Source organism: Leuciscus leuciscus, assembly GCF_965113295.1.
Source record: "Leuciscus leuciscus genome assembly, chromosome: 7".
Classification (NCBI taxonomy): Eukaryota; Metazoa; Chordata; class Actinopteri; order Cypriniformes; family Leuciscidae; genus Leuciscus; species Leuciscus leuciscus.
In genome coordinates, this window is record NC_138731.1 from 25,223,953 (window position 1) to 25,244,174 (window position 20,222).

Sequence of the window (20,222 nt, forward strand, 5' to 3'; positions counted from 1 at the left end):
ACAGCTTTATAGCTTATGCTGTGAAATCAATCAGAAAGTTGAAAGTAGCTCAACTTTATGGTAATGAGCTATGACGCGGTTCAGCGGCAAGCAGCGGCAAACACCAGCAACCAATCGGAATATAGACGTCCTTCGCGCTGGCTGATTCCGGAGAAACATACGATGTAAACTTTAGTTCCTACCAAAACATTAGTTCCTAGAAAAAATGATTAATTGCAGAGTTTAACCATCATAGAGTGAAAGTGTATCATTTGCATGTGTTTTTTAAGTCCTGTCAGTTTAACAGGGCGCGCTTGACAGGGCATATATAAGAACGAGCAGAGAGAGAGCCCAGCCCCGGCCGCGCGCGCGCACTCACCCGAGCGCTGTCTTGCTCTCTCTCTCCCTCGCGCATATTAATCAAAATCAATGGTGTCGAAAAATAAACTCTCCAGTGATGAAATGGTTTCTTTGTTGACAAATCTTGTGCGATATCCTAAAGTGCCGAATGCTGCTTCGTTCGATTAGTTTTATCTTCCGCTTTTTTCTTTTTCTTTCCCGAGCTTACTCCACTGCTGCCTCCGCCGTCCGCCATCTCGCTGAATGCTGCAGAGACGCTGTGCGGGAAGCACGTGACATAGAACAAGGCCAGCTATTGGCTATTCGCTACTTCTCCTGCTGTACTGGCTGAGTAAAACCTCCGGTGGCTCATTACTGCCACACTTTGGTCACCGCAGATTTAAAATATGCACGAAATGAGCCGCTTACGGCAAATAAAAGTTATTTAGCAACTAATCGATGACTAAATTAGTTGACAACTATTTTAATAATCGATTTTAATCTATTAAATCTACTTCGGAGTGGCTAAAGAAATAAAGACACTGCAACCGGCCCATGCGAAAACAAGGACAAATATCGGAAGGGCATTAAATGTAGTCACGCAGTGCTGATTTTGTTAACATTAACAATTTGAGAACAAAGTATAATTTGCACGGTTTGACGTGATATGATAAGCGATCGTTAGATTTAATTCTTATGTTGTTCATATTTCCAAAAAGTAGGATCTGTGATTGCGATTGACAGTATCAACACCACCAGCGCGGTGATTGACAGCCGCACATTCTCCTCAAAAAAGTTTTTTGCCGAGGCACAACCCACGTAAAGTTGATAATTCCGTGAATAACTGCAGTTGCAGATTTCGAACAGAGATGGCGACAAAGAGGAAAAACTGCAGACTGCAGCTTCAAGTGACATTTAATTTGTTAGCATCTAATGTTTAGCATTCAACACAAATCCAGCTTGTTTCTGCCTCCAGCAAGTGCAGTCAATCGTTTTTAAACTGTCTTAAGAGTTACCAAGTTGCATTTGGTTAGATCAAAGACTTGTCCTCTTCTTTACATACCCAATTATTATTTAATTTTTTTATAATATAGAATCACTACCATTCAAAAGTTTGGGATTTGTTAGGTTTATTAATTTTTTGACGTCTGTTATGCTCACCAAGGCTGCATTTCTTAGATCAAAAACACAGTATAACAGTAGTAATGTAAAATATTATTCTAATTTCAAATAAAAGTTTTCTATTTGAATATATTTTTTAAAATAATTTATTCCTGTGGTGCAAAGCTGAATTTTCAGCATCATTACTCCAGTCTTCAGTTTCACATGATCCTTCAGAAATCATTCTAATATGCTGATTTGCTGTTTAAGAAACATTTCTTTTTATCATCAATGTTGAATTTTTTTGTGCTGCTTAATATTTTGGTGGAAACAGTGAAAAATTTCAGGATTCATCGATGAATAGAAAGTTCAAATGAACAGCATGTATTAGAAATAAAAAAAAATTTGAAACCATTATAAATGTATTTACTGTCACTTTTAATCATTTTAAAGAATCCTTGCTGAATAAAAGCTAAAAAATAAAATTAAATAAAAATTGTCCCAAAACTTTTAAACAGTAGTGCAACTAAATATTTCCATACCAATATGGGGTATCTACACTTAAACAGTACGTACAGATGTACTCTATATGCAACTAATATTTTTTCCTTTTAATCCTTTTAATTTTTCTCTTGCACAGATTCCTCCAAGAAGCTTAAAGATGTCCTTGAAGAGTTTCATGGAAATGGTGTCCTCTCCAAGTACAACCCTGAACAGGTATGTTAGGGGCCATGGGTGTCTCCTGATTAAATGATCTGTTTAGAGGCAGCGGAGCCTCTGGCTGTGACTTGACAGAACACCAATACAACCTGACTCAGGGCTCAAGTCATTAAAGGAAATGCTTAGTCATCCGCTCCCCGAAACCAAGTGGCCAGATATCACCTCCTATTAGAGAAGGTCCTCGCTGACATCATAAAGCCCATGCATCACGTTGCCGTGACAACAAAGCCAGCGGGCAGCCGCATCTATAATTTGCTTTATGGAGTGTCACCATTATATTTCTCTCCTCTCCTCCGCACTGACGTAAATAAGAGGCTGCTCGGGGTTTGGCGCCACAGGTTGTGACCCAGAGTCTTGGCGGAATCAATAGAGAATCAGCACCGGTGGCAGTTAATGGGTCTGAAGCTGACGCCAGGTTGGCTGTTATGTGAAATTGAATGCGTCGCATTGTTCATTAATTCAGTTTTGACCACCTATGGATCATAAAGCCTGAAAGTATCACAAAATGGAGGTGACATGCCATCAGTGCTGCCTGCTTACGATGACAGAGCGCTGTATTTCACTCATGATACAGCCGTGATTGACTGTCTGACTACGGCTGGGCTGTAAATATCCTTCATCGTAGCCTCAACGAATCACAGCTCTTTTGAGTGCTTTTCTATAATGAAGTTTAATTAGGGTGACTCTGTAACCTTTGTCAAATGACGAGTGTCTGTAAAAATGGGCGCTGATGAAAGGTTAAATAAACGGTTCATTGTTTCCTGCATTATTTGTTAGCGGAGTCAGCCTCTCTGTTTTGCACGTTTGAAAGTCAGACAGGAAGTTCCTCTTACAGCCACGGCTGGTTACGCTGCTTTTCGCCTCCAAAACAGACAAACACATTTGCTATTACTGAGACAAAGACACATTTGTGTTCTGGTAATTTCACCTTCCTGTTTTTGGCGTGCATCTGCCCAACGTTTGCAGCCCCTCAAGCATAGCCCCCCTTTGCATGCAAGTTCCTCTCTTCCACCTCTAGTTCATTCTCTCCTGTTCTATCTGTTTTTGCTTTACTGGCTTTTTGCCTTTTACAAAGTTTCATTTCAGCAACAGGCAGAATCTAATGAATTTAGGTTGGTATGATTAATGGTGAATGCACTCGCAGTCCCATGAAAATGATCTTCAGCACAGATTTGGTGGTGCATTTGTGCCAGTACCTGATTTGCATATTTACCTTAGTGAATTATGTGCTAAATCACACAAACAAATTCCATTAAATAAATTCCAGTATCATATCAAATCTCTTACAGGGCTTTGTAAGAGTTTTTTATTTATTTGTTTAGTTATTTATATTTTAGTTTAATTAAACTTTTGTTTTGTTTCAATGTTAGTTTTTGCGCTATCATTGTTAGTTTTTGTTTTTCAGAGTTTTCTAATTTTTCTTCTAATTATTATTATTTTAATTTTTTTTCTAGCACAACCTGGTGTTATTGCTATCTGTTGTCCATTTAATGTTTAACGTCAGTGAGATTTAAAGAGTTTTATAATATACCATATAGCTAAAATTGATATTAATGTTCTTCTTTCAGAATCCTGAAATATATATTAAGCTGCACAACTGTTTTTAACATTGATGATAATAAGAAATGGCGTAATGATGCTGAAAATTCAACTTTGCCATCACAGGAATAAATTACATTTTAAAATATATTCACATAGAAAACAGCTATTTGAAATTGTAATAATGTTTCACACTATTACTTTTTACTCTATTCTTGATCAAATACATGTAGCTTTGGTGAGCATTGAAACTCTTTAAAACATTAAAAAAATTCTTATCAACCCCAAACATTTTAAGGTTAGTGTATTTTGTTTTTTTCCCAGCTATGCTAGCTTTTATTTCAGTTAACAAAAATGTTTGGATTTAGTTTTCATTAAGAGTAATAAAGATTTCCCCTTTTTAGTCTTTTATTGCACACTTTCTCCCCCATTTTGTTACTGTGATAAAATTACTTAAAGAAGTAAGTCAGGATTATGCAAATAAACCTGCAGAACAGCATGATGCGGGTGGACTAATGCCATACAGCATTAAAGATGGAATAATGTGAATTCATTCAGCATCAGAGCACCAGAGGATATGACGGATAACACCATTCTCTGATCGCTTCCCTCTGCACGAACAACCTCTGCAGTGTATGTAACCCCTCTCTCCCTCTACCCTCTCCATATATCTCTTACTGCCACACAGAAGCAAGATGTTCTCAACCAAGTAAGATGTTACTTTCTGGGTTTGCATGTTCTGTGGTTCGATGTGTCTACAGACTGCATGTCCCAGCCCATCCCTGTCTAACAAGAACGTCAAGCTTGGGTCATAATGTCTACTGAAGGTCAAAGGTCGTGCCCAGTGCTTTTCAGTGTTAGCCATGTGTCTTAATGGTGTTTTTGTAACCTCAGATGATTTTGTTTCTATGAGCTGCAAAAAATTAACTGTACTTCAATGTGTGTCAGTGAGCTCCCTCTGTATTTTTGTTGCCGTGTCTCATAAAGAAATGCTTGAGCGTGTCATTCATGCCCAGAGACAGGAACATTCTGTCTGCTGAAAAAAAAGGAGCAGGAAGCTGAATATTCATGGCTTTATTTCATCTCACAGGTTTCCCATCTTCTTATTTCTCATCAACTCTCCACTTGTCTCCCATAGCCCATCGACTACGAGGGTTTCCAGCTATTCATGGCGACCTACCTGGAGAATGACATCCCTGAGGAACTGTGCAAACACCTCTTCACTTCCTTCAAGAGCAAGAATGGCGGAGGCAGCTCCCCTGACACCTCTCAATCTGGAGCAGGCATGCTGGGTAAATAGTCTATTATAATGTCTTTATTCTATCAATTACACACTGTAGAAGTCTGGATTTCATATTCATATTAATTTTAATGGGTTCTGAAAAATAAAGTGTATGTTTCCCTGAGGTTATTTTAGGAACTGTGAATGAGCAACTGTATCACTATTACCCACTGATACAGTACATGTACAATTGGGTCCACATTGGAAACCTGGAAATAAGCAAATAATTTTTCTACATTTTGAAAAATGTAGAACCTTATGACAAAATAAAGGAATGTTTACGATTTTGCACCATTTCTAGGTCACTAATTAAACTTTTGGAGTTTATGTCTGCTCAAGCAATGCTGTCATTAAAGCAAAAGCAGACAAAGAAGAAATTCAAACCAAATACTAGAACATATTTCTTCTGGTCACTGAAATTGTTATACTGATCATTTAATTTCTAATGAAAAGATACACACTACTGTATAAAAGTTTGGGGTTGGTATGATTTTTTATATATATTTTTGACAAAGTTCTGTATGCTTACCAAGGCTGTAATTATTTGGTCAAAAATACAGTAAAAACAGTAATATTTTGAAATAAAAAATCATTCCAATATGCTGATTTTGCTGCTCAAAAAACGTTTCTTATTATTATCAATGTTGAAAACAGTTGCTGCTTAATATATTTGTGGAAACTGCAAGGTTAGATGTTGTGGGAAGAAGGAGGTGGCAACCAGCGAACATTCAAAGACTTTAATAAACGTAAAATAAACAAATACAAAATAAAAGTAAAGACAGCAGCCCCTCACGGATGACTGCTGTCACTTATAACAAAACACAACATAAATCCAGGCCTGGCCTCTCTCGATCTTCACTGTCGTCGCTCCTCCTTTTATGCTTCCACTCCTCCGTGAGAGATACGAGACCGGTGCGTTGCACAGGTGTCGCTCATTATCAATCACACCACTCGTCCTGCTGGCCACACTGTGATACCTTTTTTTAGGATGTTCAAAAGAACAGCATTTATTTAAAATAGAAATAGTTTGAATTAACATTATAACTGTCACTTTTGATCAAATTAATGCATCTTTGTTGAATAAAACTTCATTTCTTTAAAAAAAAAAGAAGAAATAAATCGTACTGAACCCAAACTTTTGTACTGCAGTGTATATGACATAAAAAAGTACTTTTGGATCCCATTTTACCTTTTTATTTGAATTAGATTAGCCTATGCATAACCAGTTTGTGTGTAATCCTGCATATAACAAAAACCCAACCTGCATGACTAAAATAATGAACTGGTAGACGCCTGAAGATTCCACACACATCTGGTGAGCAATTTCTTCCGTGTTAGTTGAAATCCTGCTCTTGGCGGGAGACCTGCTTTCTGTGAAGACTAGACAAATGAACAGATTTGACTTCTGATGTAAAAGTCCACTATAATGGAAAAATGCTGGTGTCCTTGCGTCTGAATACCTCTACTATCACTATTGACCCGAGGTGATTAAGGCAAATATCAGTTGACTGTATGAATAGTTTGACAGCCAAGAGTGCCATCTAGTGCCATGATTTCTCTGGACTGGCAAAGACAGTACAATCAGTGATTTCTGTTGGTCCCTTTGCCCTTCATGCAACTCAGTCAACAAATGTTTTTTTAATATATATATATATATATATAAACACCTTTTGTTATACTGGTTGAAACTCTCTTCACATCCTAATAACAATCAATTATAGAAGTGGTAAAAAATATAAAAAAAAAAATTTCGGTTTGAATGCAATGATACAATGTCCTGTCTGCCTGTCAACATATGTTTCCATACCTCTGCGCACCCTGCTCACACAGACGTCATCAGCGCGTTCCTTAAGGCTATGTAGAGTTGTAGACAGACAGTCACTGAGCACCACAAACAGCAGACGCCCTTTACCCCTCCTGAATTAAAACAACAAGCTTATGCTGTGTGCACGCCATGTCGTAACCGTAATTTAGAGAAGGCAACCCGTGACGTTTAACTGGAGCTGTTCACGTCCTCAGACTCTGATTTTTGCGTTGACAAAAAATATATATTTTTGTCAACACTATCAATGCTGAAATGAATCTGCAGCAGTCAGGTAGTACAAGTAAGAGCTCTGTACGTTGTTTACGTTCATGATTATTTTAATGTTATGTGCTTTGAGACATGAGGTAATTTAACGCCGTCTCTTGTAACATTTTGCAGACTCTGCTCTGTATGTAAATGTGAATGTGTGTTTTGAAGATACGTGACTTTGGAGACTGTCTCATGCTCATGACATTTTGACATTATGGTATAACTCTACAATATTAATCTGTCCTGACTAGTTGCACTTATAAACTCTCCCAGCTATCTTTTCCTCTGTCTGTCTTACTTCACTCCTGTTCCACTTTACTTTGACCCCTGTGTCTTCAGAGCCCAAGTTTATTGATGCAGGCATCTCTATAGAGACCGAAGTGGCCTGTGCACCCATAACAGGTACCACAGCAAGTACGGTGTGATTTGATTGGACAGAGACTTGCATCGTGGCTGTAACTCCCTCCAAAAGCATGACTTCACCTGGAGTTGTTATGTGTTTTCTTGGTGTGTCTTGGCATTTGTTTTTATTTATTTGTGTTGATGTCAAACAAAGCAACCAGTGATGGATAGGATTTTCATCAGAGGTATAATAGGTCAACCACTGTGCGACTGTGGTGACAATCGTGATGTATGTCAGTACTTGCTAAACGCCATCAGCTTCCTCCCCAGTACCTTGTGATACTAAGCATTTCTGCCATGTGTCATTCTTCCTGTTGTGGTTTCCACAAACTGTACAGTTCAAAGCACTGTGCTTGGGTAAACTGACCAGTAACAACAAGCAATATCAGACTCAGTGGGTCTTATTCACTAATATGCGTGTACAAGTGTTCTTATTTATGTGCGCAGAATAGCTTCTCATGCACAATGTCTGCTGGGTTCATAACAGGCGTGTACACATTTTATTCTAAATGAGGGAGTTAGTAATCAGCATAATACACCATCTCCATATAAGGGCTGTCCACACAAATTCTCCTGTACTGCCATTTGTCACTCTCTGCAAATGTATCCTTACTAAAGAGTATAAGGGACTTTTCACACAGATTGTTTGTTTTGTTCCGAAACAGGGACTTAAAGGTGAACTAAGTAACTTTTTTTACCTTAACTGAACAGCTTCGGAGTCATTGGAATGGTTATATTACTTATTTCGGGTTGAATGGTGGTCGTTTCGCACCCCCCTGGTGCCCGTGAGCGGAAAATACGCACTTGCAACTTTGAGCCGGCGGGCCGCCGGCCGCTGCGTCAGGAAGTCTCGCGTGATATCAGGTCTCGCGATGTAAACAATTGCTTTACGGCCAAAAGAAATCTGCTAAAATGCTGTCATTATTGCGCTCCCTCACGCTGTCCGAACCCGAATGAAGAAGACGTTTTAAAGAACGTCCCATCTGCTTTGATGTCGTTGATCTATAGCCTCTGGTGTCTGAGAATCACCAACGAGTTTTTACAACAGTGTTGTCAAATATCTATTCCGAAGCTGTGGGGGGAGCTCTAGAGAGAAACCTGCGAGCAAAAAGCGAGAATACAGCGAAGAAATCCCGAAGCTACTGAGTGCTGCTTTAATTTGTTACAATGTTGCATTTTCTTTTTGGTTTGGTTCGCTTTCACAAGGAAACCAAGTACAACTGTCCTCTTATTGGTCAATGTTTCCTGTGTCATCCATCAGGATGATTGAAAAGTTCGCTCCATGAGCTTATTGTAGCTTTATTTGTAACTGTCAAGACACACTCAAACAATATACTACATTCGTATTAATACTGCAGCAAATTCAAATACGCTCTCTCTAGATCACACGACACGCGCACACACTGTACGAATGTTATAATGCAGCTAGAGCAGGAATCAAGGCTTCATCGGGACAGCATTCTCGCACGGAGAAGCACAATTACACAACATTTTAAGATGAAGAAGTGCACCTTTGGTTTAATGTGCTCACTCAGAGAATCACGCTTTCATTGCTTTCACACCTCAAGCGAACCACCTTATTCAGGCGATCTCGGAGCGATTGTTTTGGTGTGGATCCAAGTGCGATTTCCGTGTTCACATATACCTAAACGAACCGAACCAAGGGAGAAAATGCACCAGGTTCTGAAACAAACGCTCTGGTGTGAAAGCACCCTAAGAGCAAAGCCGATGAAACTCAGCGAATACCTTTTATATATGCCCAGGGGGCCGCAATTGTCTCTGTGGGTAAACTAAAAAAGTGAAAAGATTTTACAAAATATATTTCTATATATACAGTTGCAATCAAAATTATTCAACCCCCTTGACCTGCAAGAACATTCTACGACTGATCCCTGAACCAAGCTTCAGTAGATTTGGATGTATACTTTGTGACGGCTGTCCTGCAGGAAAGTCCAGAGCACCGAAGGCATCACCATCTTTGCCAAAATGGCTTGATACTTCAAAGGATTCATGATGTCCTTCATACAGTCAAAATTTCCACTTCCTGCAACAGCATATACAACATAAAATATTTAAATCAATAAATGCTTTAAATTCATAAAAGAATCCTGAAAAAAATTATCATAGTTTACACAAAAATATTAAGCAGCACATCTGTTTTCAACATTGATGATAAGGTTAATAATAAGAAATGTTTCTTATTAATAATACTGCAGAATATTACAGTTTTTACTGTATTTTACATCAAATAAATTAAGTCTTTAAATTAAATTTAAAAAATGCTAACTTTCACTGCAAAATACGATCTCAATAAGAAGCTGTTTTTGGTATACAACCAGATACACAGCTTCATAGCAAAAAATCTCAGAGTCTATTCAAGTGGCCTCTGCGTATCCCCATTGGAGGAACAATTAAATAAACGTACATTAAACATAGCATTTTGATAAGGGCAAAAACATTGATGATATTAACCTTATCATCAATGTTGAAAACAGATGTGCTGCTTAATATTTTAAGCATAACATCCTAGATAAAACTAGGATGTTATGGGAAAAGGACTTTGGGGAAGAAATTCAGACAACTTATTGGGAAGCTGTATGTGAGATGCCCTCCTATCTTGCCAACAAGCCTGGGAAATGCCATTTAAAATAGTTCATCATTTGCATGTGACTCCAGCCCGAAGACATGAAGTAAACCCCAAACTCTCCAACCTCTGTAATAAATGTAAAAGACTAGAAGGAACCCTCATCCACTGTTTCTGAAGCTGCTCAAAAATACAACAATTCTGGACGGGCGTCCTAAGGGAACTTGAGAACATATTTTGCTGCTCATTACAATTATATTTGATTATTATAATTGCAATGATACAAATTGCCCTCTAAATGTGTAAAATCTGAACTGCCTGTAGCATGATTTCTTTTAACATCTCCATGTCTATGATTTTGAACTGAAACACAGTGCTTTACTACAAATAGCTTATTATCACTTGACACAGGCTCAGATAACAGCTTTGAGCTGACTTTGAATGAGAGAGACTCTGAGGCATTCAGGACTGGTACACTGCACTCTCATAAACTTCTAACATCAGACTTTATCTACCATATTTTAACTCTAGCCCAGCTTAAGGCAACTTTGCCAGAAATGACATGCATTTTCAAATAAACATAATTTGTATATATTTTTGCAACTCAAATTTGTTGGATTCATTAATTTTACATCAACCTGTATTTATCAATTCACTTATACAAATTATTAAAGATCTTTCCTTCAATCTTTTGACCTGGTTTTTATCTCTTGTTCTTTCTCAGACGGAAACGTTAATATCGTCATATTAAACACTGATATACTTTCAAACCCACATTAACACAAGAAATTTCTGTCACTTTCACATTTTCTCACCTTCTGAGTGGCCATTTACAGTAAAACACTCTCTGTCATCTGGTGGCTGTGTGCCAGCCTCAAATACAGCAGCACACATCTTGCCTACATTTTGGTCATTGTGAGCTTGCAAATGGCTCCAACTTACTGCACACCCTTGAGTGTGTCCCAATCAGGAATGTAAACAGAGCCACTGATAAGCAGTTCTACCAAAAAGACTCAGGAGGATTCTAGAATGAAATAGATTTAATTTTGTGAAAGGATTTTACAGACGAAAATAAAAATAGATGCTCGACAAGCTCCGTCTCAGAGTTCTTTGGCTTAGGCCTCGTCCTCCGTCCGGGTCTGAAAGTTAGCTGGTAGGTCCTGCCTGATGATAGAGGCAGGGGCGGAGCCTACCCCCTGACGAGTGGACGGGAGCCATCCTGGTGGTGGTGGGGAAGATGGGGGAAAACTTTGCTACGACACTTACGGGCAACAAAATGGGATGGTAAGATCAGTCTTTTATATTTGATGTCAAGCTGTGATTGGTAGCGCAGAATTATGAATTAATGACGTGGCAGTGAAGTCTTTCTGGTAGAACTTACGCTTTCATTTCTCTGTATTCTTTTACAATCCACCAGTGGCGGATTCAATCACAGTAGCCGAATCATAATCTTCATCATTATCATTGGCAGAACATACATTTTCATAAGCTGCACGGAAATGCTCAAAATATTCTAAGGGGTTTTCACAGAGTTTCTGTTTATCTTTTGTCACACTTGTCCAAGGAAATGGTCTTGACCCATAATTTCCTTTACTTGCTTTTTGTAAACATCGTAAGCAATACGAGGCTAAAACTTAGAATTTTTCAGTTTCTTTTTTTGTTTGTAGCCAGTCAAGTTGTTGTTTATCTTGCCAATCGTAATCAAAACCCTGACTAAACATTTTCTTAATTTCTGTAAATCTCTTTGAAGTGAGAGCTTCAGAGCACAGCTACTTACAGCGTTTGCTCTCTTCTGTCTCACTATTTGTTTCAGGACTGTTCAGGTTACTGATCAAGTTACTTAATTTGTCTGCCATATCTTTTAATGACGGTTCAAACTCAACTGAATTTTTTGCAGGAATTGAGGCAGCGATCTTTGAACAACACTGCTTGGCCTCTGCGTGATGAAACTGCAAAGTATTCTCCAAAATGACAGTTACATATACTGGTCCACGCCAATTTGGGTCACAACTTGTTTTATTTTTCTCTCTGGATCGTTCCTGATGCATCCCCGGTAAACAACCCTATTTTTGTTAGTATTTTTGTTTTCCTAACTAATAGCTTAATCCCTAACTGCCTGATTCACTAAATTCGGGGATCCCCTATCTGATGGAAGAGATGGAGCAGGTTTGCAGTGCCAATGGACGTACAATCCAGGGACGTACTCTACTGGGGTGGTGCAATGCCCAGTGGGGCCCCCACAGAGCACGCTTCGCTTGCGCTGTCTGCTGCCGTCAATCGTAACGACGCTATCAGCGACTTCTTACTCTCAGTATAATTATTTAGCACTTACTCATGCGTAGCACTGCCTGCTGCCTCTAACGACACCATCAGCGACTTCATATACTTTAGTATAATTAATCCTCACTCTCCTCTTCGGAGTGAAGCTCTCCCACTCTCCTTTCCCAATCTCTTCCATTCAGACAGCCCTAACCAAATAATAAAATCTTTCTACCTTGTTTGCTGATTTGCCAGGGGTGTCACAGAGAATAATTGCCCGCGCATCCTCCACCATTACTGTTATGGGGTAACAGTTTAGGACCCAAGGACCAGATGTTTGAAAGAAGACCCGGAGTCAGAATTCTAATGAATTGAAGAAAAGTTTCATCAGCAGAAGTCCGCTTCAAGACTCACACAGGAGTTTGTAGGCCACCCCGTTCACAGTTACAAAGATCATAGCAGTTATACCCTAAACCAAGGTCTAAGCTACGTCCTTGCTTCAGGTTGCAGTTTCTGATTATAATCACTCATTACATATACATTGAAGCAGCAGTGGATTCCAGTCCACCCCCTTCATTGTGTATGTGTAATAATGGATAATGTATTTGGTAATGCTGTATGTTGATGTGTATTTTGTAGAGAATTCAAATGAATAGCCACCAGGGCAATTTGTATTAGCTCAGATGCGCCAACTATGCTTAAACCCTGTCAATGTCAAAAGTTTAAAAAAATTAAAAATTCTAACTTCTTGATGAGTCATGATTTCTGTTGTGTTCATGCACAGGTTTTACACATAAATATGTGTGTACGCACATTCATTGAATGAGACGCTATGTCATTATCCTTTTCTTTTGTATTACGCTCTGTTGCTCCCTTTTTTCATTTCAGATTATAACCTTCATTCTCCTCTCTTTTTTTTCCTGTACCACTTTTTTTTTCTTGTAGGTATGAATGGAAAGAGTATTTTGAGTGCTTTGAGCCGACATACACCAGAGAACTCTGTAGGGATGACTCCAGGCTCAGGGGCCACCACGTCGCTCTGCTCGTCCCGCTCCTCCTCACAGCGATCAGGCACAGGGGGCCACACACCCAGAGGCCCCCACCGGTCACCCAGCATGCAGCCCAGACCCCCAGCGGGCAGCAGCAGCAGCAGCAGCAATGCTTTGGCTCTCTCCAAGACCACAAACTCCCCGCGCCTTTCCCCAGGTCAGAGTCGTGTACAAGTGAACAACCTTGATCTTTGCCACACTTTTTTACACATGGGGAATTGCTTATGAAGCAATATTGCCTGATCAGAATCATGTTTTGTTGACAGAAGTTCGTCAAAACTTGCACTACTTGTAAAACAAGATGCTTACGCACACATATTTTGGTGTGATAACAGGTGTCATTACTAATAGACATATAATTGGCATCCTTCCAGAGCGTAATCAATCTGAGAATCGTACATCTCTCCGGAGGAGTCCTTCTCCACAAAATGGCTCTCCATCGCCCCAAGTGGTCTTCCTTAAAGACATTGTGTGCTACTTGTCTCTGCTGGAGAGGGGGACGCCAGAGGACAAGCTTGAGTGTAAGTTGGAGTGGAAATTATAAAAATAGCATATATTTATTTTTTTATCTTAGCTGTGTTTGGGATTTTTTTTTAAATTAATTTAAGACATTAAAATACATTTTTAAATGCTTATCATTTCAACTCGTTTATTCCTTTAATCTCATTATTTACATTAAGTCAAAATATCCAAAGAATAATTTAAGTAATTTAGCAAATTACTTTCCCTAAACCAATCGTGCCAAACCACAGAAATCACACTATTAGTCACAAACGTGAAAAAGTAACCTTATTCTTGGCAGCTGTCACGAATTTCATTTCTTTTCTCACAATACATATTTAAATGCAGCATATGCAAGGTAAATGGATCTTTGAAATGTTAAAGCAAAGTTAATTTCATTTCAGTGTCTGTAGCCTTTGTGTCAGCATAATTTATCATGCATACCACACATCAGTCAAGTAAAACCATCAAATAAGTTTGAACTGTTTTGTTAAATTCATAGCAAGATGTTTTTATAATCTGTGATAGCAAATTACTCCAGTCTTCAGTTTCACATGATCCTTCAGAAATTATTCTAATATGCTGATTTGCTGCTCAAGAAATGTTTCTTATTATTATCAATGCTGAAAACAGTATTTTTTGTGGAAAATAATTCAAGATTCTTTAATAAATAGAAATTTCAAAAGATTAGCATTTATTTGATAGAAATATTTGTAACATTATAAATGCCTTTACTGTCAGTTTTGATCAAGTTAAAGTATCCTTGGTGAATAAAATAATTAATTTCTTTAAAAAAAAAATCTTTCTATAGTAGCTATAAGTTACTTTTATGTGTAGATACACCCAACCACACCTTTATCAGTTCTGCATTTTAATGGAGACTTCTGACCTTAACAAAGTGAGTGATAGGAGGAGACTTCTAGAATTCCTCGCTCTCGCTTTCATTCCGTAAAGGCTTATCTCCCCTCCTGTCCTTGTTTGCCATGTGTAGACAAGCTTTCTTTAGCATAGGAAGTTATTTCTGCCCAAAGCTAATCCTCACTGCCTCAGTCTGTCCATAGATAACCTGGGCTTCAGGTGCTAGCATGGGGTCTGTACTTGACAAATGTTTTTCACACTACAAAAATATTCAGTCTATTATCTTTCTCATTTCTCACCCTAAAGTCATGTTCAGGCTGTACGACACAGATGGCAATGGCCTACTGGACAGTTCGGTAAGTCCTAAATCTCTGTTAAAATGTGTAATGGTTAGATGTTGTTGACAAAGAGTTATTAATGCAGTACACATTATATTGTGGGATTAATACAGTTCGTAGTTTCTGTGTGTGATGTCATTGTGTTGGGTTGATAGTCATTTATTTTGGATTATGTAATATTATTATTATCCTCTCATTGATTCTGTTTCATTCATCTTTGCACTATCAGGCCTTGGTGATTCAGAGAGTGGCTCGTATATTATTGATCTTTTTGTTGGAAACTTTTAACTGATATTTAGAGGAAGCTGTAAATAACAGGATGCGTGAAAAGTGAATTTGAAACTTTATGCTTTATTGTCTATGATGTGTAAAGCAATTTTATCTGTCAATTTAGGAGCTTGACCGTATAATAAATCAGATGGTCCATGTAGCCGAGTACCTGGAATGGGACTCTACAGAACTACGGCCGGTATGAATCAATTTAAACTTTACCACCAGGTAAAGCACAGTGAAATCCATATCTCATTGTCCCTTTTTTAATGTCTAAAATTGTAGATTCTAAAGGAGATGATGGAGGAGATTGACTATGACCGGGATGGAACGGTCACACTAGAGGAGTGGATCAGAGGAGGAATGACCACCATACCACTTCTGGTACTGCTAGGAATGGAGACGGTGAGGAAAAAAGTAATTGTGAGTTGTAAAAAGTAAACAACACATAAAAATGTATTCCTCAATTCCTGTTTTTCTTTCGCATACCATCAGAATGTACAGGAAGATGGGCAGCACGTATGGAGACTAAAGCATTTCAACAAGCCAGCATACTGTAATTACTGCCACACAATGTTGTTAGGAGTACGAAAACAGGGCCTTTGCTGCTCAAGTGAGTATGTCTGTCCATCATTCTGTCTGCCTATCTGTCTGTCTGTCTGCCTGTCTGTCTGTCTATCTATCTGTCTGTCTGTCTATCTATTTCTATCTTTTTGTTCTATCTGTATTCATTGAAATTTGATGTGTCTAACCTGAAGGTGTGCAGTTTTTCATTTGAAATGTTTCCCTTCAGTCTCTCACTCTCCATCCCTCACAGTCCTGTCTTTTGTTTGGCAGTATGCAAGTACACAGTCCATGAGCGCTGTGTGTCCAAAGACATTGCTCCTTGCATTAGCACCTACGCCAAGTCCCGCAGACACACCAATGTGAGTGCATAAACAGCAACATACGCTTACAAATGAACACTTCACCACTCTGTTTAAACTGAAGATTGAAGATTTAAACTGATTATTTTGAAGAATAGGGACAGAAATAATAAATTCATAAGTAAATGTAAAAAAAAAATATATATATATTTTTTTTTTACTGTGAGTCCAAGATTGATCTATTAAGTACAGAGCTCATAGTTTAACAAACACAGAGTGTTCTATTATAGAAGATTTGTGTTATGATTATTTTATCCACTGACCGCAGTCCAGTTCAGTTTCACCCAAGGCAACTTCCCAGACCCTTAACTCTTGGTTAAATCTCAAAGTAATGTTCTGTAGACATGTCAGGAAGGTTATGAGAACATCCTGTGTGTAACGGCTTTTTTTAGTACTGAGAATTAGAGGGGAAAAAGTGAGATCATGCAACGCTGTTTTAATAGTCTCTGACACCTCTTTAGAACTTAAGCTCCCCATTCAGTAACTACCACAGAGATGGAAGATATACGCTCAAAATGTTGTCATTATATTATGATTTCACAGAATGTGTTATGTGATGTGGAGTTTAATTTTAGTGTAAAAGGCAATAAAATTGCATTGAACAGTTCAAGATAATACTTTCAGTGATGTTTAGATGTGCTTTTTGAATATTTCACAGATAATGACTTTCTCTTTTATGTCTCTTTTCAATGTATCTCCAGGCTATGCAGCATGTTTGGATTGAGGGCAACTCCCCAACAAAATGTGACAAATGTCACCGAAGTATTAAGTGCTATCAAGGTTTAACAGGCCTTCACTGTGTTTGGTGTCAAATCACTGTGAGTATAAACAGACATACTGTGACCAACAAGAGAAACTCTTATGTGTTAGTAACACTTCTTGCAACCACACTTCATTCATTCAAGACTGTCACATAATTAGAATCCATTAATATAATTATTTATAGTTTTTCATATATGAATCTGCAATTTATTTTTCTGCTGCAAGAGACCTTGATCAAACACAGAAAAAAGACTGAATACAATTCAGAATAATTTGTGGTTTTGTCTATTTTATAAAAGCCATTTTTAATGTAATACTTATTCACACCACTTGGTGGTGTTCTTCACTAAGTTTTCACAGCATTTGGTGGACGAGGCTGATTTGTTTTAAAAATAGCCTTTGTAATAAAGATAAGTGTCAGCACTTAACACTCATCTAAAGGCTTTTTCTCTCCATAATGATTTTTATTATCACATTATATACTCCTGCACCATCTCTATCAAGTAGCTTTCCTGTCAGTTTCAACTCTAAAACTGTAACTAATTTAATCTCAAGTACATATCCTGCGGTCCCCTTTGCTCCTAACATTTAATGTATTCTTACTTGTTTAAATTAATGGGAACAAAAGATCCAGACCATTCCAGTCTGTTGATGTGTCTTTCTCCACCACTCCTCATCTATATTTGTATTTTGTATTGTTTTCCAGCTCCATAACAAGTGTGCGTCCAATGTGAAGCCTGAGTGTGATGGTGGACCGTTAAAAGATCACACACTCCTGCCCTCGTACATCTGCCCTGTTGTTCTGGTGAGTTATGTTTTTTTCCACTGCACATTTATGATATGTTAAAATTCAAGAAGCACAAGACAATTTTTTTTATGGGTAGGTCGGAGTCCTCGACAAAATCTTCATGGGCCTCTTTCCCACTGGAAACAACGAGTAGTCTATAGTATAGAGAATACAAATACAGTTCCTGCATGCTGCTGTAGTTTGCAAATATTTTTACAAAAAGCAATGTTTTGATCTAACACAGAGATGGTATGTCACACTTATATCACAAAAGAATTGAATTGAGGCTCGACTTACACTCATTGGCTGTTTACTTTATCCAGTTAATACATCTACAATGAAAGAAATAATTTTTTTTATCAAAAGGACGTCTCTTGTGCACAACGAAGACAAATTATCCTACTGACTGAGAATTTACAGTTAGAAAAGTGTGCATAAAGGATGTGTTTTTTGTTGTGTGCTGTCCCAGCTTTCTCAACTTAATGAATAAACTGTTTATTTTAAAAGTAAATGGTTATAAAGATAAAATTATTCCTATAAACCCTTATGTATGTTGCGTTAGTTATATCATATAATGTCTCGTCAGCAAGTATGACACAATAATCAAGGAAATCTTTTTATTTTATTTTATGTACACTACCATTCAAACGTGTGGGGTCAGTAAGATTGTTTTAATGTTTTTGAAAGAAGTCTATTATGCTCACCACGGCTGCATTTATGTGATCAAAAATACAGTAAAAACAGTAATATTATGGAATATTATTACAATTTAAAATAACCGCTCTCTATTTTAATATATTTTCAAATGTCATTTATTCCTGTGATGGCAAAGCTGAATTTTCAGCATCATTACTCCAGTCTTCAGTGTCACATGATCCTTCAGAAATCACTCTAATATGATGATTTGGTGTTTAAGTTTAAGTCAGGATTCTTAGATGAAATGAAAAGTAAAAACACTAGAAAATAGAAACCTTTCATTACATTATACATGTCTTCACTGCTACTTTTGATGAATTGAATGCATCCTTGATGAATAAAGTATGAATTTCTATTAAAAAAAATAAAAAAAATTTGAGGGGTAATATATGTAATATATTTTATATGTAAACATATAGAAAAAGCCCTGCAGCACATAGAAAGATCTTGAGACTTGACATGGACATTAGAGACTTGTGAACTGTCTGGTCTAACGACCTTGTAGAACGACCTGTAGAAATGTTAAAACATCAGTTCTTTCTAAAATTAAAGAGAAATAAAATAAAGGGAGACAGATTCTTAAATTACATTTGTCTTTCTCTTCATCTCTCTTTGTTGACGTTGACTGTAATGTCTCTGTATCTGTAGGACCGTCAGTGTGCTGTCAAAAGAGGTGAAGGAGAATCATCCCCCAGTACCAGCCCTGAGGACACTGCCCAGTGTTTCAAGTTCACCGGGGACGGCCAGGCACTGCAGGTGAGCCGGCATCAGACACACTCTGAGACTTCAGATCTGTGCTGTACGTGTGTGTGTGTTTGTGACCTTCTTTCCTCCTTTCTGCCTTTAAGATCACCCCTCTGCCTGGAACACACCCCCTTCTTGTGCTGGTTAATCCTAAGAGTGGTGGTCGGCAGGGTGAGAGGTAAACATCTTTGAAACTCAAACTGTTGCATCATCATTTTTCATATTCTGTACAGCAGTACAAGGTTGGAGAATGGTTTGCCTAACCATTTAAAGTCAGTCGAATCTGCATAGACATGTTTAACAAAAGTCCCACTCTTTTTCTTGCTTGCTGGCAGTGTCCTAAATACCATCAAAGCTTGCAGGAGACAGTAATGCTGTTTAAGGAGGAAGAATGTGGGTGTTGTTTCAGCTCTCACCACCCACTCAACGTCCTCCGGGAGACCAGTTTTGGGATTTTGTGCTGGCATCACCATAGCAACACAGTTTTAAATACCATTAATTGGCCGATTATCCTCCATTATTAGACATGTGCTCAAACAAAGACGTGATAACTGCCCTGGCCCCAAAAAAGAAAGACCATTTTGGTGGTTCTTTGATGCTAACAAAGGAACAGAGTGGTCACCGTTGAATCATACTGTACTGAGTGTATTTTTCCACCATTTTCACCCCGAGCTGCGTATTGAAAGCTTATTGGTTGGGTTTGACATTTGTCTGCACTCTTTTGTTCTTTCCATAGGGAACAAATGAAGTCTTCAGTGTTGATAAGTGCTCAAATTATCACCCCACATAAAAGCATAGCTTGTGACGCAGCTTGTGTTATTTTTCTCTCTCTCTCTCTCTCTCTCTCTCTCTCTCTCTCTCTCTCTCTCTCTCTCTCTTCCTCTGTGTCTTTGCATACTAAAAGGAAAGAGTAGCTAACACAGTTAGAAGTGAAGGACATTGCAGAGTCCTCAATAATAATTTTATTACTTCAAGGTTATTGAGGAGCACTGCTGCAACAGTGTGCAACCTG

General features: G+C 38.2%; 1 protein-coding gene and 1 long non-coding RNA gene across 4 annotated transcripts in view; one reads left to right on the forward strand and one right to left on the reverse strand.

Moving 5' to 3' along the window:
- Positions 1-20,222, forward strand: part of dgkg (diacylglycerol kinase, gamma) — a 121,635-nt gene that overhangs the window by 28,916 nt on the left and 72,497 nt on the right. For all 3 annotated transcript variants that reach the window (XR_014207435.1, XM_082175587.1, XM_082175588.1), the window contains exons 3-15: positions 2,060-2,136; positions 4,817-4,970; positions 13,225-13,485; positions 13,703-13,849; positions 14,994-15,043; positions 15,420-15,494; positions 15,581-15,700; positions 15,791-15,908; positions 16,133-16,221; positions 16,923-17,039; positions 17,690-17,788; positions 19,115-19,222; positions 19,315-19,388. Coding sequence is in view for 2 of the 3 variants with exons in the window: in XM_082175587.1 (XP_082031713.1) it covers positions 2,060-2,136; positions 4,817-4,970; positions 13,225-13,485; positions 13,703-13,849; positions 14,994-15,043; positions 15,420-15,494; positions 15,581-15,700; positions 15,791-15,908; positions 16,133-16,221; positions 16,923-17,039; positions 17,690-17,788; positions 19,115-19,222; positions 19,315-19,388 (1,489 nt within the window). In the remaining variant the exon portion in view is untranslated. The remainder of the gene's footprint in view (positions 1-2,059; positions 2,137-4,816; positions 4,971-13,224; positions 13,486-13,702; positions 13,850-14,993; positions 15,044-15,419; positions 15,495-15,580; positions 15,701-15,790; positions 15,909-16,132; positions 16,222-16,922; positions 17,040-17,689; positions 17,789-19,114; positions 19,223-19,314; positions 19,389-20,222) is intronic.
- LOC309502961 lies at positions 7,012-10,568 on the reverse strand. The gene is made up of 2 exons (XR_014207439.1): positions 9,974-10,568; positions 7,012-9,908 (listed from the first exon to the last, which is right to left on the reverse strand). It is a non-coding gene; the product is annotated as an uncharacterized lncRNA (long non-coding RNA).